The sequence below is a fragment of the Sturnira hondurensis genome, unplaced genomic scaffold (assembly GCF_014824575.4).
Source record: "Sturnira hondurensis isolate 20B ecotype Veracruz unplaced genomic scaffold, ASM1482457v3 Scaffold0019428, whole genome shotgun sequence".
In the NCBI taxonomy this organism is placed as follows: Eukaryota; Metazoa; Chordata; class Mammalia; order Chiroptera; family Phyllostomidae; genus Sturnira; species Sturnira hondurensis.
In genome coordinates, this window is record NW_028092059.1 from 10,353,802 (window position 1) to 10,375,259 (window position 21,458).

The window sequence follows — 21,458 nt, forward strand, 5'->3', positions numbered from 1 at the left end:
ATCTCCTGTACAGAAATCCTCTCCTTATGAAGGCACCATATCACTTTCAAACTTCTGTTGCTCCTTCCTTCATACGTCAAATGTCATCGAGTGAAATCTGAGACCAATGATAATGTGCTGTTGATGACGACTGCAAATATTGATGTTAGTATGTATGTCCTGTAGATCATCATAAATTATATACATTTTGAAAACTGAGAGCAATCTATTTTGACAAATTTTTGTTGACAAATTTTAAAGGGCTATAAAATTTGATAAGCTAGATCAATGAACAATGTTTTGAGCTATGTTTTTCTCCAGCCACTGAACAAGCATTTCATTGTTGTAAGTCTGTATGGGAGCTGTGGCTTTGGGTATTCTGTTCAATTTCAAAGAAACTTTAGAAGCTCACGCATGCCTTTGAGCATGCAAAACCAGGGGCAGTGCATCTAAACCACAAATGGAGAGTATGCTCCACATACATGTGTAAATTAAAACCTATAAAATAACATGGACATTGTAAAATTTATGTTAAAACTGATAACAGCTTTACTGATTTACTGACAATGAAAATATATAGCATTTTTTCTGTCAGAGCATTTATCAACACTTGGCAACCCTGCACTAACTTGACATGTAAGATGATCAAAATGGATTATGTAATCTTTCCCATTCATTTCTATTGATTTTAGTTATGATAAAATTCATCAGTGTGCCTGGGAACCCTCAGGCTGAAAGGCTCTAGGAGACAAAAAAAAAAAAAAAGAAGAGGGGGGGGGAGGATTCAGCCGAGTTATAATAGGATGAATATAATTTTAGAATAGGATTGCACAAATACAGAAGTCGTGCCCTAAAGGCTCCAGCAATAAATTAATACAAATAATCTTGGCAGTCTAATAAAATTACATCTGTCTTGGCAGTGATTTACTTTTGAGATCAAATTACAAAATTTCAAGCTAAAAGAATTAATGTTTAAGTGCTATTAAAAACAGTTTTTGAAAATATTTTCAAACTTTTTTTAAAACTTCAACAGCAATCAAAGTTATTTCTCTGACTGCAAGTAACATCAAAATGCCAGCAAATGGACCATTTTAATCACTTTTATTGATTCATGCTTTCAGTTCTTATTCAGTTAAAAACAAGGCACATTAAATACATCCTCTTATTGCTCTATAAATGCATGCAGCTCATTTCGTATATCAAAAGTAATAAATAATGGCGATAAAACACCAAGACAGTTATAAAAATGACAACCCAGCCTCAAACATAGCATTTAACAGTCCAATCTAGAACAATAACCCAACACGACACATAAAAGTGCCACATGTGAAAACATTCACTGTGTATATCCACCTCAGTACTGGGCTTATACCTGATATTCTTTAAAAACACAGTAGGGCCGTTTACTCCCTAAAAAGGGGTAACATAATGCAAAACAGTGCAAGTTACAGCATTATTGATGTCAATATTACCACATTCATATGCCAAAAATCTTTACAAATACATTAAAAAAGGAAATAAGATCAATGATCATTCTTACAGTATGTTTAGTAAAAGTCAGAATGAAATTTTCATTGTACAAAAGAGTAAGCCACATAATTTGAAACAAACAAAATGAAGCTAGAAACTAAAGCAAAATACGGAGCATGCATTTAATAGTAGAGACCCTAAAGTTTCAGTCAGTATAAATTGATTGAAAGCAAGAACATTGCAAATAGCATGATGGGTATGAGGCAGGCAACCTTGGCTTACATAATCCAGCATTATCACTACGGTTATGACTGAGGTAGGGGCTATTTAAAGGAGCATCTAGCTCTCACCACGGATGAGGGTTCCTTCACCTGAATCCCCTTAAAGGCTCTTGAAAGATTCACTTGATGATAAAAGACCATGTACACCCATACCCTATCCCCACCCCAACAGAATCACCTACATTCCAATTATGCGAAAAGCGAAAAAATTCTTTTGCACTTGGAGTAGGATTTTAAGGGGTTTATCCCCCTATTTCTTTTCTCCTTTTCTGAAATCAGGTTAAAAAAATAAACCTATACAGGTTTAATTAAGAACTAACACAAAACGTAGGGGTGCTTTATTCACAGTAAAGACTTGGAACCAGCTCATTTCCAAGACGAGTCTCTGGGATTGATGAAGGAGCGTATGTTTTAGAATTAGCAGATTTTAAGCAAAAGCAAATATGCTCAAAAGAAGAAAAGTGTGCTCTTCTTTGTCCTTAAAGGAACTTCACTCATAGCAAAGTGTGTATAAACAAGGCCTGCGTTACAAACACAGCTCTGCCCGGGCCAGTCAGGTTTTAAGCAGGATCCCCACTGTAATGGACTCGGGGAGAATGCAAGTCATCCTTATCATGCTCTAACTAGAAAAAGAGAGAGGGGGAGAGAGAGAGAGAGAACAAATGTACAATACTGTGGTACATCATCTGTAATATTTTAAAGGGCAGAACTTCTACTCATTAAGTGTCACTGGATTCTAAACAATGAAATTTATTGTCGGGATAAAAAAATACTGAACTACAAAGCCACGTGTTTCCATTATTTAAAAAATAAAATAGAAGCCAGTGTAAAAAGTTCTCACCCTGAAAGCAAAACTTCATTCACAGTGGTACCCGGGAGCATCGCTTGCTGTGTTTTAGATTTTCCTTTCAAAGAGGCAAATCTAAAACATCCTCTTTAAAATCAAAAGGAGTTAGAATGCTATCTTACCTGTGTTTCGAGGTGGGGGTGGGTGCTTAAGGGAATGAATTTCCAGTGTTTATATTATGACATACAGACTCATATCCCACTAAAATGAGACATAAAGATATTCTACAACGTTGACATAAACAGAAATAATGGCACAAAAGTGTTTTATGTACCTGTTAAAAAAAACTAAGACTCTACACCCACGCAGTGAAAACCTGTCGTTAGATACAGGGTTAGATTTCCTACTACCTACACAACCTGATCTTGAGACACAAAGTAGGTAGTTCGCAAGAGGAGGGCACAATGATTGGCTAAAGTGCCACCAAAAACATTGCTGAAGCATACCAAAATGACCCTGTCAATTCAACACATTATTTGTTAAATGCAATACAGATTGATTTTTGTTTGTTTTGTGTCTGTGTTGGGGGAGAATGTGTGTACTGTGTATGTTCTTATTTTTTTCTTTTTCTTTTTAGTTGACTGAGAACTCTTCCACTGAGTAAAGAATGAGAAGGGCTTTACAGTAACCAAAAGGATGTTGAGTATTGTGCCTTTTTACAAATAATTGTAAATAAAGTTACCTAAGGGCTCGTTCTCTCCTCCTTAGTATCTGTTTACAAATACTCCCTCCAAACAGATGCAATAAACTGAGCAAAACAGGTCATGTTTGACAATGTCACATGCCATAAGATTTAGGATTAAAAACTGTGCTTTTATATGTAGATATATAAACATAGGCTTTTAATTCTTAAATTTGTTATTACTGTAAAGATTTGAGAAATTCAGTCTCATCCCATTACATCCAATTTATCACTCAAAAGCTGAATTTAAAGTAAAAAACAAAAGCAAGGATCTTCATGGCAACTGTAATAGTGAAAGAAAAACCAGCAGTGACTTGAGGGAAAAAAACGAATTGCTGAGATGAAACTATCACTGTAACTCCCAGCAAATGTCAATGCTATCCTTATCTTATACCTGCGATTCTGCAAGCTTTCAGACTTTCTCCTTCAGACTTGTTCCTGTAAGCAGATCAAAATTTTTCTGTCCCTCTCTAGTTTTGCCAGTCATGCTCTGGATATAAAATTGTGCAACTGTTTGGATGGGGAGGCAGAAAAGCTGAAGGGAGAAGGAAGGGGCTGAGAGGTAGGTCTGCAGAAACTATTATTTTAATAGTTCACTCCCAACTCAATTTCTTTCGAGACAAATAATATTTACAAGCTTAATACCCAGAGCTTTGTGTATCTCACAAAATTTTTCCAGCATTTTTTTTATTTCAGCCAACAATATTCTGCCTCTGGAATTCAATTAGAATAAATAAATACACAAAAAGGGAGTCTGTCAAGTCTAACAGGTCACAAAATGGATACAAAACATTAAATCAGGGTGCATCAAAAATGAGAAAAAAGATAAGGTACACTTTTTAGAAGCTAGAGTGAATGGCAAATACAAATAAAGGGGTATACGTCAACATCCTAAAGCTTTGGAATGTTTCCCAGTGTTGAAAAAACAGCAGCTATCCATATCCACCATTACGGAGTGCTGTATTTTGTAACTGTTGTTACATGATGATTTGTTGTTCCTATGTTTGTTGGCTGACGATTTACGTGCACACACTCACAATCCTCCGCAACTTCGGTCCACCGGAATGGGAACTCTTCGGTCCAGGTTCTCTTCTGCTGTTTTCATTAGGATCGCCAGCCGGCTTCCAGACACTCTTCCTTTCTGAATAGCACTCATCAGCTTAAGAGAGAACATACGACAGACTCAGAAGGCAGGCTGGCTTACTCCCTTTTTCACGGCATTTTAATGGTTACCTTCTCATAGGCAGAGGTCATTAAGTGTTCCACCAAATGCCATAGCAGGTCCTACAGCTCAAATAAGAATATAATTTTTTAATGTTTCAAAAATGGGGGAAGGGGTAGGTAGTTCACCACGACTGTAAAAACCACATTAACCTAGCAAAGTCAGTCTGCCTTTAAATGCAAATCAAATGTATTAGTGTTTTCCCCTTAATACACTTAGGACACAAATGTTTTTGAGCAACTCAAATATTGGATCTTCAGTTCCATTTAAAGATCTTAAAAAAGAATCTCAGGGATTGAACAAAGACAACCCGTGATCTATATTTAACTACTCTTTTTTTTTTTTCTGTTACTGTACTTGACAACTTCAAGTCCTCTAAATCCAAATTCCTTAAAGACTTGATAAAGTAATTTACATTTAAATCCTTGAAAATGGACCCAGAGATCTACCTTAAGAATTAAAAGTACTCCACAGCCCAGATTTTAGCTAATTCATTTTTATCCAATGGATAAAATCAGAATTAGTCTTGAAATTACATGCAGTCAGCGGGCAAAGGCCTTTAATCTGGAAGGCACTCTGCAATTATGAGCTTGGGTTTTTTTTTTTCTTTTCAAGTTTATGTGTTTTTAACTATTTGCTTTTCTTCATATCACTTCCCCAATCTTTTCAGTTATTCATTTAAAAAAGAACTGATTTAGCCATTCACTGGCGGGGGGGGGAGGGGGCAGGGATGATATATATATGCATACACATACATGCGCACACACACATATACACACACTCAAAATATTTTCTAGGGCTAGTTTTTAGCTCACAGAGATACGTTCCTTTAAATGGCTCTGAATAAGAAGAGTCCAAGGCATCTGCCAAGGTGCTGGATCAGAATTTCATGACCTCATTAAAAGCTGTTTCACAAGCTACTGCTTATTAAAGATTGACTCCTACATGCAGAAGTGACATTAGAGCACAAACCTAAAAATAAGGCCATATAACCGTGTAATACCTACAGTGAACCTTCCATGAGGATTACTGAGAAACCAAATCTACACTAAAAATGCTGTTTAATGAGGTAAACGTGGGCTCTTAATCTTAAGAAAAAAATACTGTACTTAATAAAAAAATCCTGAAAACATACTTTACATATGATGACTGATAATAACATAAACAATGCTGACAGCTAAAGACAGAACAATTTATTGTTTATTGTTTATTTCTCTGATCGCATAAAAACCTTCAAAGTTTACCAGAGCCACCAAAACTGATAAAGCTGGAGTTTTTTCCTTATCCATAAACATTACATGATGTGCAACCTTAAAAAATTCAAGAGTTTATTTAAACATTACATGTATCTTGAAACCATAGTACAAGAAAAAAGTAACACTTGGGTGTGACTATGTTTCATGAGAAATACGGTCAGCATTTTTTTTAAGTTGAAAATTACACTGTATATTTGTACTTAGTAGAGGCAAGAATGGTCTCTTTCATTACGAACTGGACAAAAAATAAGGAATACTCAATTATTAAAAACTGTACAAGAAAACCTGCAGGTGATTTACATTACTTTCTACGTGTTTAACTGTACTGTATTCAAGAACATTACTTAAAACCCAAACCACACAGGACATCCACAAAATTAGATTCTTATTATTTCTAAAATCCTAGGTCTTCCAGCCCTAAATACTGTTGTTTATGTATAGTACACGTGAAGTAAAACATAAACTATTTCTTTAAAGTTTTCTAAAATCCTGGCACAAACAATAAAATATTCTCAAAAAAAACCTAGCCAAAAATATATTCAATGGTTTCTAATTGTCAAGTATAAATTTTAAACTCAATTTAAAATGTGCACTTAGACAGTAAGCTAAAGAACTAAACATTCTTTTTTGTAATGCTGGACACAACCTGTGAAAATTTTCTGCATTTAGATTCAACAATGCTCTTATCTGCAGCTCATCTCCAGAGAGACAATTACCATTTCCTTTGCCTTGATCTTGTTTGTTTAACTTGACACAGTGAAGAAAGGGCTGACATTGACCAAAATCCCCAGCATTAATTTATTTCATGTTCAGCATTCATCATTGCCATGGCAAGCAAGACCTGGCATTCATTTGAAATACCTGCCCAAGAAGCACTACAGAAAAACCCTGGCCGCTCGGAAGCCAATGTATTCTTGCTGTGATCGGAGTCCTATGGACGGACAGCCACAAATGATGCACAGGGTCACTGCATCTGTCTCCTCTAAGGAATGACGTGCAGCATCCAGTTTGAAGTTAAAGTAACAAAATGTGTTTCCTTCATGGTTACGATTAAACAACTGAGCCTTGAGTAAGTGAAAATAGAAATGCTTGATCATATGATATTGACCCCAGAAAGCATATTTCCTTTCTTTTGTTTTTCACATTCTTCATAATATAAGAATATAGTAATTACATTGCCGGTTCTCGAGTAAATATGATTCTTAAATGAATGCAACTATGATTTTTAAAACGTCTTCTTCTAAAAACTTATTTTCCACCTTAGAAATGTGTTCCTTCTTGAAGCAGGCGTGGTCCAGCAGTGGTACTCCATGGCATCCTTCTTAAAAAAGCACACTTTTTATTCACCCCTTTAAGCCGTAATTAACTTCAACTTACTCTAAATGGTTCATCACGACAGAATGTGTCTTACAAGCAGAGGAAAAGAACATGCACCACACTGAGAGCCTCATCCTCGAGAGGACACAGATCAACCTTCGCTGGCGTCAAGCTCTCTTTTTTCTTCAGAATGAAGGGACAACTGTGTGGACTTAAAACTCTTGTTGAACACGCACTGACAACCAAAAGATAAAAAGCAAATACATGTGTTTCCTTTTAGTACAACTCACCTGCAAAAATTCATTGAGTTCAACTTGTCCATTTTTGTTTAAATCTACTTCATTCAGAATCTCATGTAGTGTATTTTCATCCATTTGGACATTGATGCTCTAAAAAGCACAAAATAACAAGGTTTAACTACAAATCATGCAGATCCCTTTTAATAATATTACCAACTTTTCAAAAATTAAAAGAGAAATATTACCTTTAGAAAGCACTAGATAAAGAAAACATTAATATAGCCTTTACATTCTTTGCTACCCAAGACCATTGAACAACAACAAAAAAATTACCTCTAACACACGCTGAACATCAACAATGGTAATAAAGCCCTTTTGGTCTGCATCAAACTTATGAAATCGCTTCTTGTACCTGGAATACATCAAATAATAGAAAAATGTGCTTGTGTAGGTGAAGAAAAAAAAGAGAGACAGAGAAACTTATTGGAAGTACCTGTCGATGTCTGAGGCCAGTAGGCTAATTTCAGAGCGATCTGTCAACTGTTCTGATCGAGATTTATAGCCCATTTCATAATACAGAAACTTCCTGGCTGTTTCAAGTTCTTCCTAAAACACAGACACACACAAAGGTGAAAGATTCATGAAAAAAAAATACTGAATTTTTTCTTCTGGTTTTCTAAAACGAGGCTAGCTCATCCTCACTTACCTGACCAGTACACATTTTTATTTCTTCCAGGTTTATTGAGGTATTATTCATAAACAATAAGCCCCACCTACTTTCGGTATGTAGTTTGATGTACACTCTGCTGTGATCAAGACGTCAAACATTCTCTCACCCTAAAACGCTTTCTTTGCTTGTTTGCAGCTCACATGTTCCCCTGGCCTCTAGTCCAAGGCAACCACTGATCTGGTTTTTTGTCACCTGGTTTTTCTTCTTCTAGAGTTCCATGCAAAAGGGTTTACATAGCAGGTGGTCTGTAGTGTTTGACTGTTTCCGCAGCAGAATGATTCTAAGATTCATTCCTGTTGTTGCATGTTTTACTACTTCGTTTCTTTTTACTGCTGAATCTTCTTCCACAGTATTGACTAGCAAAATCTATAGGACCAAATCCGTGTGGGTTTGGAGACAAAAAAGCAATTAAACGTAAAGAAGATATCTAAGACTTGATCAACTACTAAAACGTGTTGTGCAGAACATCAAGACAGACATCACCATAGCTATTCTGAAATTCTGTCACTAGGATTCCAATAGTTGGGTTGAAGTCACAGAATAATGAGAAGAAACAAGCTATCCTGACTAGTTCCTCTTCCTGTTTTCAACGTCCCAATTACAACTGACACTACTGCTGAGGATTATGTCATTCATAGTTTTCATCATATGTGTCTCCTATCTAAGAACCTTCCAAATGACTCTACTGTACTATATATTGTTCATAAATACCTCTTTCCTCCCTTATACCTACACTAGTATATAAATGCCGAGAGAGGGGTATAAATCAGAGAGATCCAAAGATAACCTGGGGTGTGGGAAAGAGCCACAACAGCTAACATGCAGCCCTTGTATAATATGAGTGAAAAATAAGCACTCGCCATGGTAAGCTGGTAAGATTTTGAAGTCGTTTTTTGATAGCATAACTTAGAGAAAGCTCGCTAGTAAACAAGTCTAAATCCCCCAGACTTCCTATCAAAGGATCTTATGTAGGTGTCAAGTGCCTTTGCTCCTTCTTCTTGGGAAGACAAATGAATTTTCTGGATTATGACCTCTCTTCGTTCCTTTCTCTTAGGAGAAATGTATAATATTTACATGTTTTAATATAAATGTATAAATAACAAATATATATTATAGCAAAATAGCTATAGTATACATAAAATTGGAAATGCTAAAATATTATCTCGGCTAATAGATATATAATATATACTACATACTATATACACTATATGATATATCACACATATACAAACACAACACATAAGGTATATATAACATTTGTAAAGTCACAATGGGCATTCTTTTATGAGAAGTAAACTTCTATGAAGTTTACTCTTCCTAGAAGAAAATCCACCATTAATAAAAACCAATATTTTTCCATTGTATCTATTTTACCTGGTTACGTTCTACCAAACTGATTCCAGGTTCATTTCCCTAGAAATAGCATCTCTGATGCTTCCCTCCAAGAATAAGCTCTTCTTTGATTCACGTCACTTCATCACTCATGTAATTTAGCCATACTCCATCAAGCAAGGAATCACGGAATTTCCAAGCTGGAAGGGATATTTCCCCAGAATTCACCCCATGTACCTCCCTAAGCCCATATTTTCTTTACAACATTCCCAAAATGGAAGATGAGGTCTCTACTGAAAGAACTCTTACAATCGGACAATAACTCAATGCCCCTGAAAGTAGCTCGAAGGGGATGTTGAGATTAAACCCATCTCTTTGCAACTCCTCCAATTTGTTTGGGATTTCCAGGTACCTGGAAAGGAGTAACTCTCAGCTTCACCAGCCCAGAGATGATTTCTATTAATGTAGCTTAAGACTGCAATTGCATTTGGGGGCAGCCACGACCCAATGTTAACTGCTTTGCATTCACAGATAACAGAAACCATATTTCATCTTCGCATGTGCTACTGTTAAGTAAGCCTTGTCAAATCTATCAGGAATGGATGAAGTTGTTTTTCTACCTATTGCAATGTTTGCCATTTATCTCTATTAAATTATATATAATGAAATTTCACCCCTGCTTCCATTTGTCATCAAACATTCACTCTCCATCCAATTTCTTATTATTAATATACCACAGATGTATGCCATCAACACTATAATAAGCACTCGAAGCAAGGTAGACTAAGTCGAACCAAGGGCAGAGTCCTCAGGACCTGCTTGCTACCAGAGACGACTTCTGAGGCAAACAGTGATCATTTGACTAATTACACATCCACCAATTTAAAAAAGACATTACATGGGGCTTCATAAAATGCATTGAGAAATTCAAATACATTATGTCTATCACAATTGGCCTGATCTAACCACCTTACTAATCTTTATAAAAAGAAAATGAGATATCCAGGATGATTTTTTCCTAAGCAATTCTTTACCAGCATTCAGTGATCACTATACTTCTTGTGAAACGCTGATAAACTTTAAATGCCCCAATCTAGAAACTTTCCAATAACGATGTTAAAACCACTGGTTTATCAGTTGCAAACTGTATTTTTCTCTTTTCCCTTTTTGGAATTTGGTACTGCATGTGCCCATTATCTGTCTTCTGGATCTGTTCCTATCTGCCACAATATTTAAAGCTTGACAGTGGTTAAATAAACTCCATCTGCAGATTCTCTGAGTGCCCTGAAGTATAATTTGTCTGGGTTGGCATACAAACGCATTTACAGCAACCTCCTATTTGAACATCTATTTCCTCTGACCAATATTTATTTTGCTCTTTTCACACTGAAAATCATTATCCTTGACCAAAAGGATAAAAAGAAAAACAATTTGGTATTAAACTCTAAGTTAAAAAGTTCTCCCTTTTCTCCAGCATTCAAGAATATGGTGCCGGTCTCTTCAAGCAATAATCTAGAGAAGGCCTCATTTGTGTTCTTTTCTATGTTTAAAAGTTATTTTTTGCGCCCTCAGCATTTTTTCCAACATTCAGTCGATCCCTGGCGGTCTTCATATACATCCACGTTATTCCTGGATACTTTTTCATTGTTGAGCACTTGTCTGCCATCTGTTTTAAATTTGCTATTTATCAACTTGGTGGGGTTTTTTTTCAGTCACTCCCTTTCTTCACTTGCTTCTTCCTCACTGAAATCACTTTTGAAAGAATTTCTTTTCGTGATACTCTCTCAAATCTACTTAAACGGCCTTCTCTTTAAAGTATCTCAATGAAATGTATGCTTTGCCTGAAAGGTATAAAATCTCCTTACCAAATACTACAGCAGAATTTCCAAAAACAATACTTTCTAGGCAGTACTAGTCTCCTTCTCCCCCCGGACCTTCCAAAAAGTGAGAGTTGAGTCTGTCTCTAAGTTCCCTTTTGGAGACCAACAATGCCCAGAAGCATTTTGAAGGCACCAAATAATCCACACTAGAGAAAATGGTTTCCTTTGTTTAATTCACAATTTTCTAAACTCTTTTGAACATGCAGTCATCTTCTGACTTATTATTAGTTACACCCTGGGGGACACAATGTGGCAGTGTCCTACCTTTTAAATATCTCCAGCAACTCCCTTCTCAATCCCCAGCCTCCCCTAGACAATGCCTTCCTCCCTAATTCATTCTCCCAAGTTGGCTGAATTTGGTTTTGAATGACAGTTCTCCAAATCTTTTTCTAAATTTGGAAAACACAAAATACATTTCTGAGGTATGTATGTGTTATAACTTCTCAATTAGATTTTAAGATCCTTGAAACTATAAGCTATTTATTATTCTCCTAAAATATCTGGTACTGTGCCCAGTTGACAAGTCACTCATTAAGTATTGACTGGTGAAAACAAGCACCATTCATCTACAGAGAGTTATTTATCACCTTGTTCCTCTTTCACTTTTGCAGGTGAAATAATCCCAATGCTTTTAACCTTTTCTCAGAAGTCCAGCTTTCTAACCTTTAATTCTTTTTTTCCCTTCTCCTTTGTTCTCTCCAGACTGTCCACAGACCTCATTAACACTCCAATGTCTCGGATACTGAGTAATAACTTTAGGTCTTTTATTTCTGCTACTTTGTTGAGGGGGATGGGAGAATATTCCTGAGTACATAACTCTGCTCATAAAATCTGAACTGAAGTTAAATCTAGTTTCCTCGGGAGGGCCGAACACCAGTTTACAGAATTTTCTTCCTCCTCTCTACCTCCTACAGCTTGAATTCCTGGCACAAAATACCTTCCTGCATATTCAAATCATTCCAACCATAATTTCTACAGGAACACATTATCCCCAGTCCTTCTATCTGGTACAAATGAGTGCCTCTATATGCAGCTTCAGTTGATCAAACCCAAACTCAAAACAGGAAGAGCAAAAAAACAGTCCCGTTAATGCAGAGTAAGTTCCCTTTTGGAGACTGACGAAACACATAAACATTTTTTAAGGGACCAAATTATCTACATTAAAGAAAATGGTTTCACTTGTTTAACTCACAATCTTCCAAACTCTAGGTTAATAGGGCAGGGTGGGGAGAGTGTACATTCTAGGATCAGAAAACCTGGTTTCACTTCCAGTGGCACAACTTACTAGTTGTGTGAACTCTGGTGGGGATTTACTCCCTCAGCCTATGTCCTCAACTATAAATGGGAATAAAGGTTTATGCCTGACAGAGTTATGGTCAAGGTTAAGGAGCTCTTTCAACTGGTAAGTTCCACCAACAGTATGCTACATTCATTGCAGTACAATTATAATTTCTCAAAAGTGGGACCATTTCACCCCTGAAGACCCTGACTCTGATAGTCCAAAAGAACCCCCTCGAAATCTTCTCTTTTCCCTAACATTTCTCAACCATCTTTGGGAATCTACACCAGAATGAAAACAATTTAAGGGCAGAACCCATGCCCAATCCTTTCTTACATACATGACAGAGATCCTCAATAATGTTCATTCACTCATTCAATACATATTTATCTAGGGCCCACTACGTATGCCGGGCACTGAGTGCAGAGAAACAAACGGATCATGCCTTCTCCTCTGGGGAGCTTATTTCCTGGAGGATAGGCAGACAACACATAACTAAATACATGGTATGTCAAATGAGAATAGATGCTAAAGAGAAAGACAAAGTAAGAAAAGGGTAAAAAACGTCATTCAGATGAAGGAAGGGGCTCTTGCATTTAGCCCCAGTAAGGATGGTCTCTCTGGAGTAGAGACCAGTAGGAAGTGAGGGAGAAGGCCGTGAGTATATCTAGGGAAGAAGATTCCCAGCAGAGGCGGCAGCAGGATGCGAGTAAAATAAAAGCAACTCGACCTGTGGGTTGGAGGGGAGTGAATGAATGGGAAGAAGGACCAGGGATCAGAAAGGTGGTGGCCAGATCACACATGCCTTGTAATGACTCTGAATTTACTGTGAATAAAAGGCAGCTGTTTTAGCAAAAGAATTGTTAATTAACAGCCCGCATTTTACTAATCCTATCAGCAACATTTGATACAGCAGATTACTTTCCTCTTCCTAAAATACCTTCCTCCTTCCTCTTCTGGTCCCAACTCTCTCCTGACCCTTCTCACACCTTTTCCAACCTCACTAGCTAGAACTTTCCCTGTCTCCTGGATTCTTCTAAGCTCTGGAGAGCCCAGGGCTCAGTCTTTGGACTGTTTGCTGCCATCTAACCACATGAACTCCCTGGATCTTATCCAGTGTGATGGCTTAAATGCCACTCAAACTTACAGGTCTGGTTCAGAGGCTCCTCTGGACTTCAGACCGACATGTCCAATGGTCTGGCTTGTTTTAATAGGGTCACTGACGCTGTTAGAGCAGGGACTCTGGTTTGGGGGAGGGAAGCTGTTACGATAATCCATCTAAGAGATGCTAAATCAGGGCAGAGCAGTTAAATGTGTTAAGAAAGGGTTGAATTCAAGCCATGGTTTGAAGGTAAATATGACAAGGTTTGCTAATGGATTTAGATCAGATTATGATACAAATACAAAGATTTAGCCCTAATCAATCAAATACAAAATAGCTACTTACGACACGGTGAGGCTAGTAGCAGTAGTAGTTTGGGAAAGGTAGGAGAGGAGAACCGAGAGAGATAGTTCTATGGACTAAATTATGCCCCTCAAAATTTGTATGCTGAGCCTTAACCCCCAATGTGATGGTATTTAGAGACAGTGCTTTTGGGAGATAACTAGGTTTAGATGAGTCTTACAGGTAGGATCCCTGTCTTTGTCTCTCTCTCTCTCTCTCTCCCTCCCCCCTCCTCCATGTGAGGATATAGCAAGAAGGCAGGTTTCTGAAAGTCAGGAAGAGGGTTTGTACCAGAACCCAACCATGGCATACCCCTGACCTCAGATTTCTAGCTTCCAGACTTGAGAGAAATGAATGTCTACTGTCGAAGCCACCCAGTCTGTACTCTTCTGAGATAGCACCCTGAGTAGACTAAGGTAGGCGGTGTTCCAGAAAATAGCTCAAGGAAGGAGGAATCAAGCGCAACAACGCTGCTAGTTGAGCAGGAAGGATGGAGAGTTGACAAGTACATTGAGCCACATGGAGGTTATTGGTGAATGTGACCAGAATTACTACACTTGGTAGCAAAAGTGCCTACATGGAATGGGTTCAAGAAAGACTAGGCCAGAAAGAACTGAACTAGTGAGCACAGAAAGTAATTTTTGAATGAATACATAAAAATGACTCTGTGTATTAAAATAGTTTGGTTTAAAAAAATGAAGATATTCTGTTTATTACAATAAGCCCAGGGCTATGTATGTGGGCATCACTGGCTTTCTTTTTTTAATTTGGATATAAATATAAAATTTCAAATGGCACAAATCAACATGCATTTGGTGGTCAAGCAGTAAAACCAAAGCCAACAGCTTTCCTACTGAAGGCAAATATTCAGGAGAGTGAATTTCACTGCAGATTATACTCTGAGTGTTTTCAATGAATACCAGAAAAAGGTCTACCCACAATCATTATCTTTTTCAGGAACTATGACCATAAATTTGAGAACATTTTTCTATAAGGGATTTTCCAGAAGCAACCAACAAATTTTTGGTACAAGAATATCTTTCCAGTTTCCTAAGACCTGGCAGTATGAAATACACACACACACACACACGCGCGCGCGCGCGCGCACGCACACAGAAACTGGCGAGAAACCCAAAGTCCCCACAGAAACTATGCTGGCCTCTACTAACAGATGGAGACATTACATGTTTATAATGGTTCCTATGATTTTAAAGACTTCTATACAATACCTGTTTTTTAGAATCATCCCAATTCAGTTCTCTGCCCATCAGTTCGACAATCCTGGGTAGGGCTTCCTCTGCTGCCTGGACATTCAGAAAGGCCAGGCGAGTGCGGCGTGAAATCATATCCACTGCAGTACAGGCGTACTCCTTAATCCCATATTTCACCTGGGTTTGAATTAAGGTGAGATCACTGCTTTAGGTATTTTAAGAGGAAATAAAGTTTTACTGCCAAAAAATTGTGCTCAGGAAGTGACATTTTTCTTTATAAACTCTGGTCTGTGGCAGGCATGAGACAAATAGTGTCATCATCCCAGTTCCCCGTTTGCCTGCCAAAGGAATTTGGGGAACTGGGACAAACTGGACAAGGGTTAATGCCTTCCTTCTGACTAGAACCTGGCACACTCCTGCAAATTGCCTCGCTTCTTATTTACCATCCACAGTAGCCGCATACCTCTTTGTTATACATAACGTGGATGTTAATTTACATAGCTCAGCAGGCAGAAAACAGGTATTAAGAAGTTACGGTCTCATCTGTTTAGGCTGTCCAGAGATTTCGGTCTCAGGGCAACCAAATGACAGAAGCTTTGCCTTCAGTCAATAAGCGAATGTTTACTGGATACCAGGTTTTAACGTGAAGTGAATTTTAAGTAAATATAAAAGCATGGTCTCTGGTTTCTAAAATGTGAAATCCTGATGAGAAACAAAGCTTAAATCTTTGAGAAGTGTCATATCAAGGTGAGTCATGAGACACACATGTGTGGCACAGGAGTTGCTAACTCACAAGAGGGCAAACCAACTGTGGGCTCACAAGACTTGGGTCAGCTCCATGGAGGAGAAAGAAACCCATTATTTCCCATTATTATTGTTATCATTACCAGTATCAAGTCAGAGATAAAACAAAAATTTGTAAAGGAAAAAATCTGGGCTAAACAATTTACTTCAGGTTTTAGCTGACACATGTGTATTAAAACATAGCTGTATTTTAATTTTAAAGATAAAAAACAGATGAATGATATCCCATGCAGACAGAAAATTCCCACATGGCCATTCACATACCTCGGCTTCAATGTATGGAAATTCAGACACAAGACGCACTCCAACAATGGGCCACCTTTTTCCAGTCACACTTGCCATTTTGGCCACCTCAAAAGCCTTGTCACCATAGGTGGCGGCAAGATGCTGTGCCACCTAGAAAAACAAAATGGCATTAGGCTGGTACTCTGAATACCAATAACTTCTAGGTACAAAGCAAAAGGAAAAAAAAAAAAAAAAGCACGTGCTTATCTTGTCAGCTGTTTACAGCCTGTAACTAATAGTTCTAGGAGAGCATTAGATTTTGATTTTGTGGGAGGAACCCACTTGGGCCCCAAACGCTTAGGCCAGCACTAACTCTGCTACCCATGTATCACTGTATCGGTGACTGATGAAGCTTCAGCTTCATTCTGCTCCCAACATCACTTCTCAAGAACAGCCTTCCTCACGTTCATGGTAGACAGAATTTGGGATGCCCTGTCTGCTAGGAACAAAGCAAATAAAACCCCAGGTTTTTAAACAGAAATTAAAATGGGCATCGTGTTGTAGGCCACTAAAGCAAGTAAGCCCTTTCTCTTTTTCTCCATTAGTTCATTTCCACAGCACACAGACAGAAATGATCCCAGAGAAAAGAAAGTTTAAATTGGTGAGGCCACACGGCTGCTGATTCTGTGACTGGCAATAGTGAGCTTAGGTAAGAAGTAAGATGGTATGACAATCACACTCGCCTCACTTTCGAGGCCATAATCTTGGACAAGCCTAATGTAGAGCGTGGGGCTCCAATCCTTGCCACCTTGGAGAAAAAGCCCAACTGTTCTACTTGGTCCTGCTTTCAAGTTATTAGCCTTGATAGCAGCATTGATGGTGTCTTCTGCCATAGACCGATAGGTTGTCCACTTTCCACCTACAAATAAGTTGATAAATAATCCATTAGGTTACTACCCCTTATTTTTTTATAATTAACCATTTATCAATTTATGGATAACAAATCTACCTGTTGTTTAGAGCAAATATGACCAAGCAATGTGTTAGACTTTACTCAGAATCCCAAAAAAATTAAGTAAGTCCCTGTTGATTAGAATTAAAAGAGATTCCAGCGTGACACCAAAGTCAAAGTCCCATGTAAAGCATACCCAAACAACAAGGCAACGCCCCGTACCTGCTATCGTGATGAGGCCGCTCTCACTGATATCCACAACATGATTTCGGGAGATGGACTGCGTGTCTGCAGACTTGGGGTCTGTGACAAGGGGACGAATGCCGCTCCACGCTGCCAGGACATCCCCTCTTCTCACTGGGAAGGATCAATGACAAGAAGATCACTCAGACATCTTAGTAGAACTATCAAATAGTTAATAAGCAGGAAAAAGTACAGCAAAAGCAACACATGAATATGAACTTTAAGGGGAAAGACCTTAAACATAAGAACTAAGTAGTTAAGTACAAAAAAACTCAATTATTTTTACAAAGATAATCTCCATTTTTAAAAAGGCAAAAAAACTTGAAAATCATTGAAACTGGTACTGAAGAAGAAACAAAAGAAACAAATGCTAGCAACCCTGGGCTGGGACAGTTTGAAGTAGGTAAAAAGAACAACAACAACAACAAAAAAAAAAAAAAAAAAAAAACAGGAAGAAACAAAATAAAAACAAACCAACAGACTTATGACTTAGGGTCTTTTTTCCTAAAATACATCTTGCTACCTCATCTCAGGGAAAGCAAAGACCCTTAATAGAGCATTTACAGCAGACTCCGCCTTGTCAAAGTACTTGGCGTATCACATTTCATCTCATTTACCTCACACAGCCCCACAGCGCTGGTTGTTACTATTCTCACTATACAGATGAGAAAAAGACTGAAAAAGTTTAACTGACTTGCCCAAAGCAAACATCTTCTAAATGACAGAGCAGCACATTCTTATCCATTGAATTGTACTGTTTCTCAACTGCTGAAAATTTCCATCCTCTTTTTTTTTCTTTTTTCATCCCATTACCTTTATATCTGCCACAAAAAAACAGGTATACGATCTCCTCCCAATATAGGTACACAATACTTGCATTACTGTTTACGGAAACTCTTTGGAAATTTAAGATACTATAAAATTTTTCTTACTATCTCTGCCAAAACAAATTGCCCATAAATACCAACAAAATTAGACAGAAGTTAAATAGAGTACTCATTACTGACCAAAAAATGGCTAAGAAGGGTAGACCAACTGTTGTGGTGCACCATCAGAGGCAAGGGTAGGACCTATGCGCAAAGCCTTCGAATCAACTTTTCTTTAGCCAAATCAGGCTCCAGAACTGAGAAACTGGCTTAGCTTTTCTCCTCTCCACTCTGCAAATCAAGGACAGGACTGTGTGCACCAGTCCCACAGCTGCCACCTCCGGGAAGGTAATTGCTTACCTGGTCCTGCTGCACTTACTTTGACAAACTAGTTAACCCATGCCTGGATACTAGAGAAACGCAGTTTGGTTTACACCATGACTTGGGGGCATTCTCCATCTTACTCCTGGTCATCACCCACAGTGATAAAAATAATGAGAAAATGGAAAAACTGGATATCCACATGCAAAAAAAAAAAATAAGATGGGCTCTTACTTTCCACCATATGTATAAATTAACTCAAAATGGATCAAAAACCTATATAGTAGAGCTAAAAACCATAAAACATTTAGAAGAAAATATAAGGGGAAAGCTTCATGACCTTGCATTTGGCAATGGTTTATTGCCTATGACACCAAAGGCAGAGGCTACACAAGAAGAAACAGATTAAATGGACTTCATCAAAATGGAAAATGTTTGTACATCAAAGGGCATTACCAACAGAATGAAAAAGCAAGTCAGGCAATGGGAGAAAACATCTGTAAACCATACAACTGAAATGGGTTAATATCTAGGAGATGTAAGAACTTCTAAAACTCTAACTAAAAAAACAAACAACTCAATTTAAAAATGGACAAAGGATTTGAATAAATATTTCTCCAAAGGAGATGTGCAAATGGCCAATTATCACATAAAAATATGCTCTAATTAGAGCTCACTAATCATTAGGAAAACAGAAATGAAAATCACAAAAATATACAACTTCATACCCATTAGGATGGCTACTATAAAAAAATTAAGTAACAGGAAAACTCAGAAAACAACAAATGGTGGCAAGGATGTGGAAAAACTGGTATATCTTTGTGCATTTTTGATGGGAAAGTGAACGATACAGCTACTATGGGTACATGCATGGCAGTTACTCAAAAAATACAACAGAATTACTGGGTGATCTAGCAATTACATTTCTGGGTTCAAACCAAAAAGAAAAGAAAGCAGAGAAAATTTCAATTCATAGCAGCACCATTCATAATAGCCAAAATATATAAACAACCCAGTGTCTACCAACAGATAAACAGATAGGCAAAATGCGTTATGTATGTATACTGAAATATTATTCAGCCTTAAAAAATAAGGAAGTTCCGACACACGCTATAACATGTATAAGCACTGAAGATATTATGCTAAGTGAAATAAAGCAGTCACAAAAGGACAAATATTGTAGGATTCCCTTTATGTGATGTACCTCGAGTAGTTAAACTCATAGAGACAGAGAGTAAAATAGCAGCTGCCAGAGGGACGTAGGGAGGTACAGGGAGTTAGTGTTTGACGGGTACAGACTGCGGACATACAAAATTCTGAAAATGGATGGTGGGGATGGTGGCACTCAAATGTGCCTGTATTGTATGTTACGGAATTATATACTTAAAAATAATTAAAATAGTAAATCTGATGATATTACACAATTTAATCGTGATTATACAATAACAAGACAAAAGGAAAATCTGACATAATTCAAGTTTGAGAAGATTACAGAAATATTTTACATACAATACAGAATTATCAGTGCCCCTACCAGCCCATACCACACCTATGCCTTACTTCGAATTAAACTGTTTCATTCAGAAGGTACAGTTTGGACGGCAGAGTGCAGTCTGGATTTTAGATCCCACCCACCTGGTGGTCATGGGCTTTTATACAGTGAACCTCCTAGATGCTTATAGACAGCAGCCCCTGAAAAGCATTTAAATATGTCCCAAAAACTCGAAATGATTGGAGTAGCCCATCAAAACAATAAAGAAAAAAAGAAAGAAAGAGAGAAAAGCACCTAACCAAATACAGAAAAAAGACCCTAGGAAACAGTTATATTGGAGTTAAAGTAAATCTGGCAATATTTTAATATAGCCTGTTAAGGGCTACACTCTTACCATGACTGTATTCTGAAAGAAGGAGTACCCACAGGCTTGTATACAAGGGTGTCTAATAACCCATATCCAAACACTGGATTTGAAACAAAGGAAGAAGAAACATGACCCGGTAAAGAAAGCCTCAGGCTTCCCGGTTTCTTAACAGGAGACCACAAGGGAGTCTTGATGCTGAGATTCCAGTTAGAACGGCCCCTCTGATGTGTACATTCTCTTAAATCACTTTAAACCTAACGGCTCACATGGAATGGGGCTTAATTTTTGCTTCAAAGGATTCCACAAAAATCTTGTAAAATCTCAACATAAATCATGCAATGTTTTAATCTTTATAAAAAGCCTAACTAGGAAATTACCACTATTTTCCATTAGAGCTTAAATCACCCTGAGTCAAAAATAAAACTCAGCCAACTGCTTAGAACGTCACTGTGGTCAGCACAAAGTCTGAGAGTGTGTCTGTGAAATTCCTTGGGAAGCCACGTTGGCCAGGAATTTGGGTTCAACTCTTAAAGCCCTCTGACTGATTTTAGAATTATTTGATGGAAAATCAGACTTTCTAGAGAACATCTGAAGCACATGCAAATAATCTTTGTGGCATGTGCTTTACCTTTTCTGGTATAAAGGAAAAAAAATACACATGAAATTGTGTTGTCTGAAAGGAAAAGAACGAACTAAAAAATTTAAGTTTTTCATTCACAGAGAAGCATTAAATAAAACATTAGATATACTGATACCATTTTTAATGCTTACTCCTTAAATTGAAACTTAAGAAAAGAAAATGCGTCCCTGGCTGGCATAGCTCAGTGGATTGAGCACGGGCCTGCGAACCAGGTAGTCTCGGTTCGATTCCCAGTTGGGGCACATGCCTGGGTTGCAAGCCAGTTCCCTGCAGGCCAACTCCCAGCAGGGGACGCACAAAAGGCAACCATACATTGATGTTTCTCTCCCTCTCTCCTTCCCCTCTAAAGGCAAATAAATAAATAAATAAATAAATCTTT

General features: G+C 37.7%; 1 protein-coding gene across 2 annotated transcripts in view; it reads right to left on the minus strand.

Moving 5' to 3' along the window:
- Positions 1–1,065: 1,065 nt before the first annotated feature.
- Positions 1,066–21,458, minus strand: part of GPD2 (glycerol-3-phosphate dehydrogenase 2) — a 140,150-nt gene continuing 119,757 nt past the window's right edge. For both annotated transcript variants that reach the window (XM_037027808.1, XM_037027810.1), the window contains exons 10-17: positions 17,373–17,507; positions 16,942–17,117; positions 16,238–16,369; positions 15,188–15,346; positions 7,787–7,899; positions 7,627–7,705; positions 7,345–7,443; positions 1,066–4,418 (exon numbers count right to left, since the gene is read on the minus strand). In XM_037027808.1, coding sequence (XP_036883703.1) covers positions 4,293–4,418; positions 7,345–7,443; positions 7,627–7,705; positions 7,787–7,899; positions 15,188–15,346; positions 16,238–16,369; positions 16,942–17,117; positions 17,373–17,507 — 1,019 coding nt within the window. In that variant the 3' untranslated portion in view covers positions 1,066–4,292. The remainder of the gene's footprint in view (positions 4,419–7,344; positions 7,444–7,626; positions 7,706–7,786; positions 7,900–15,187; positions 15,347–16,237; positions 16,370–16,941; positions 17,118–17,372; positions 17,508–21,458) is intronic.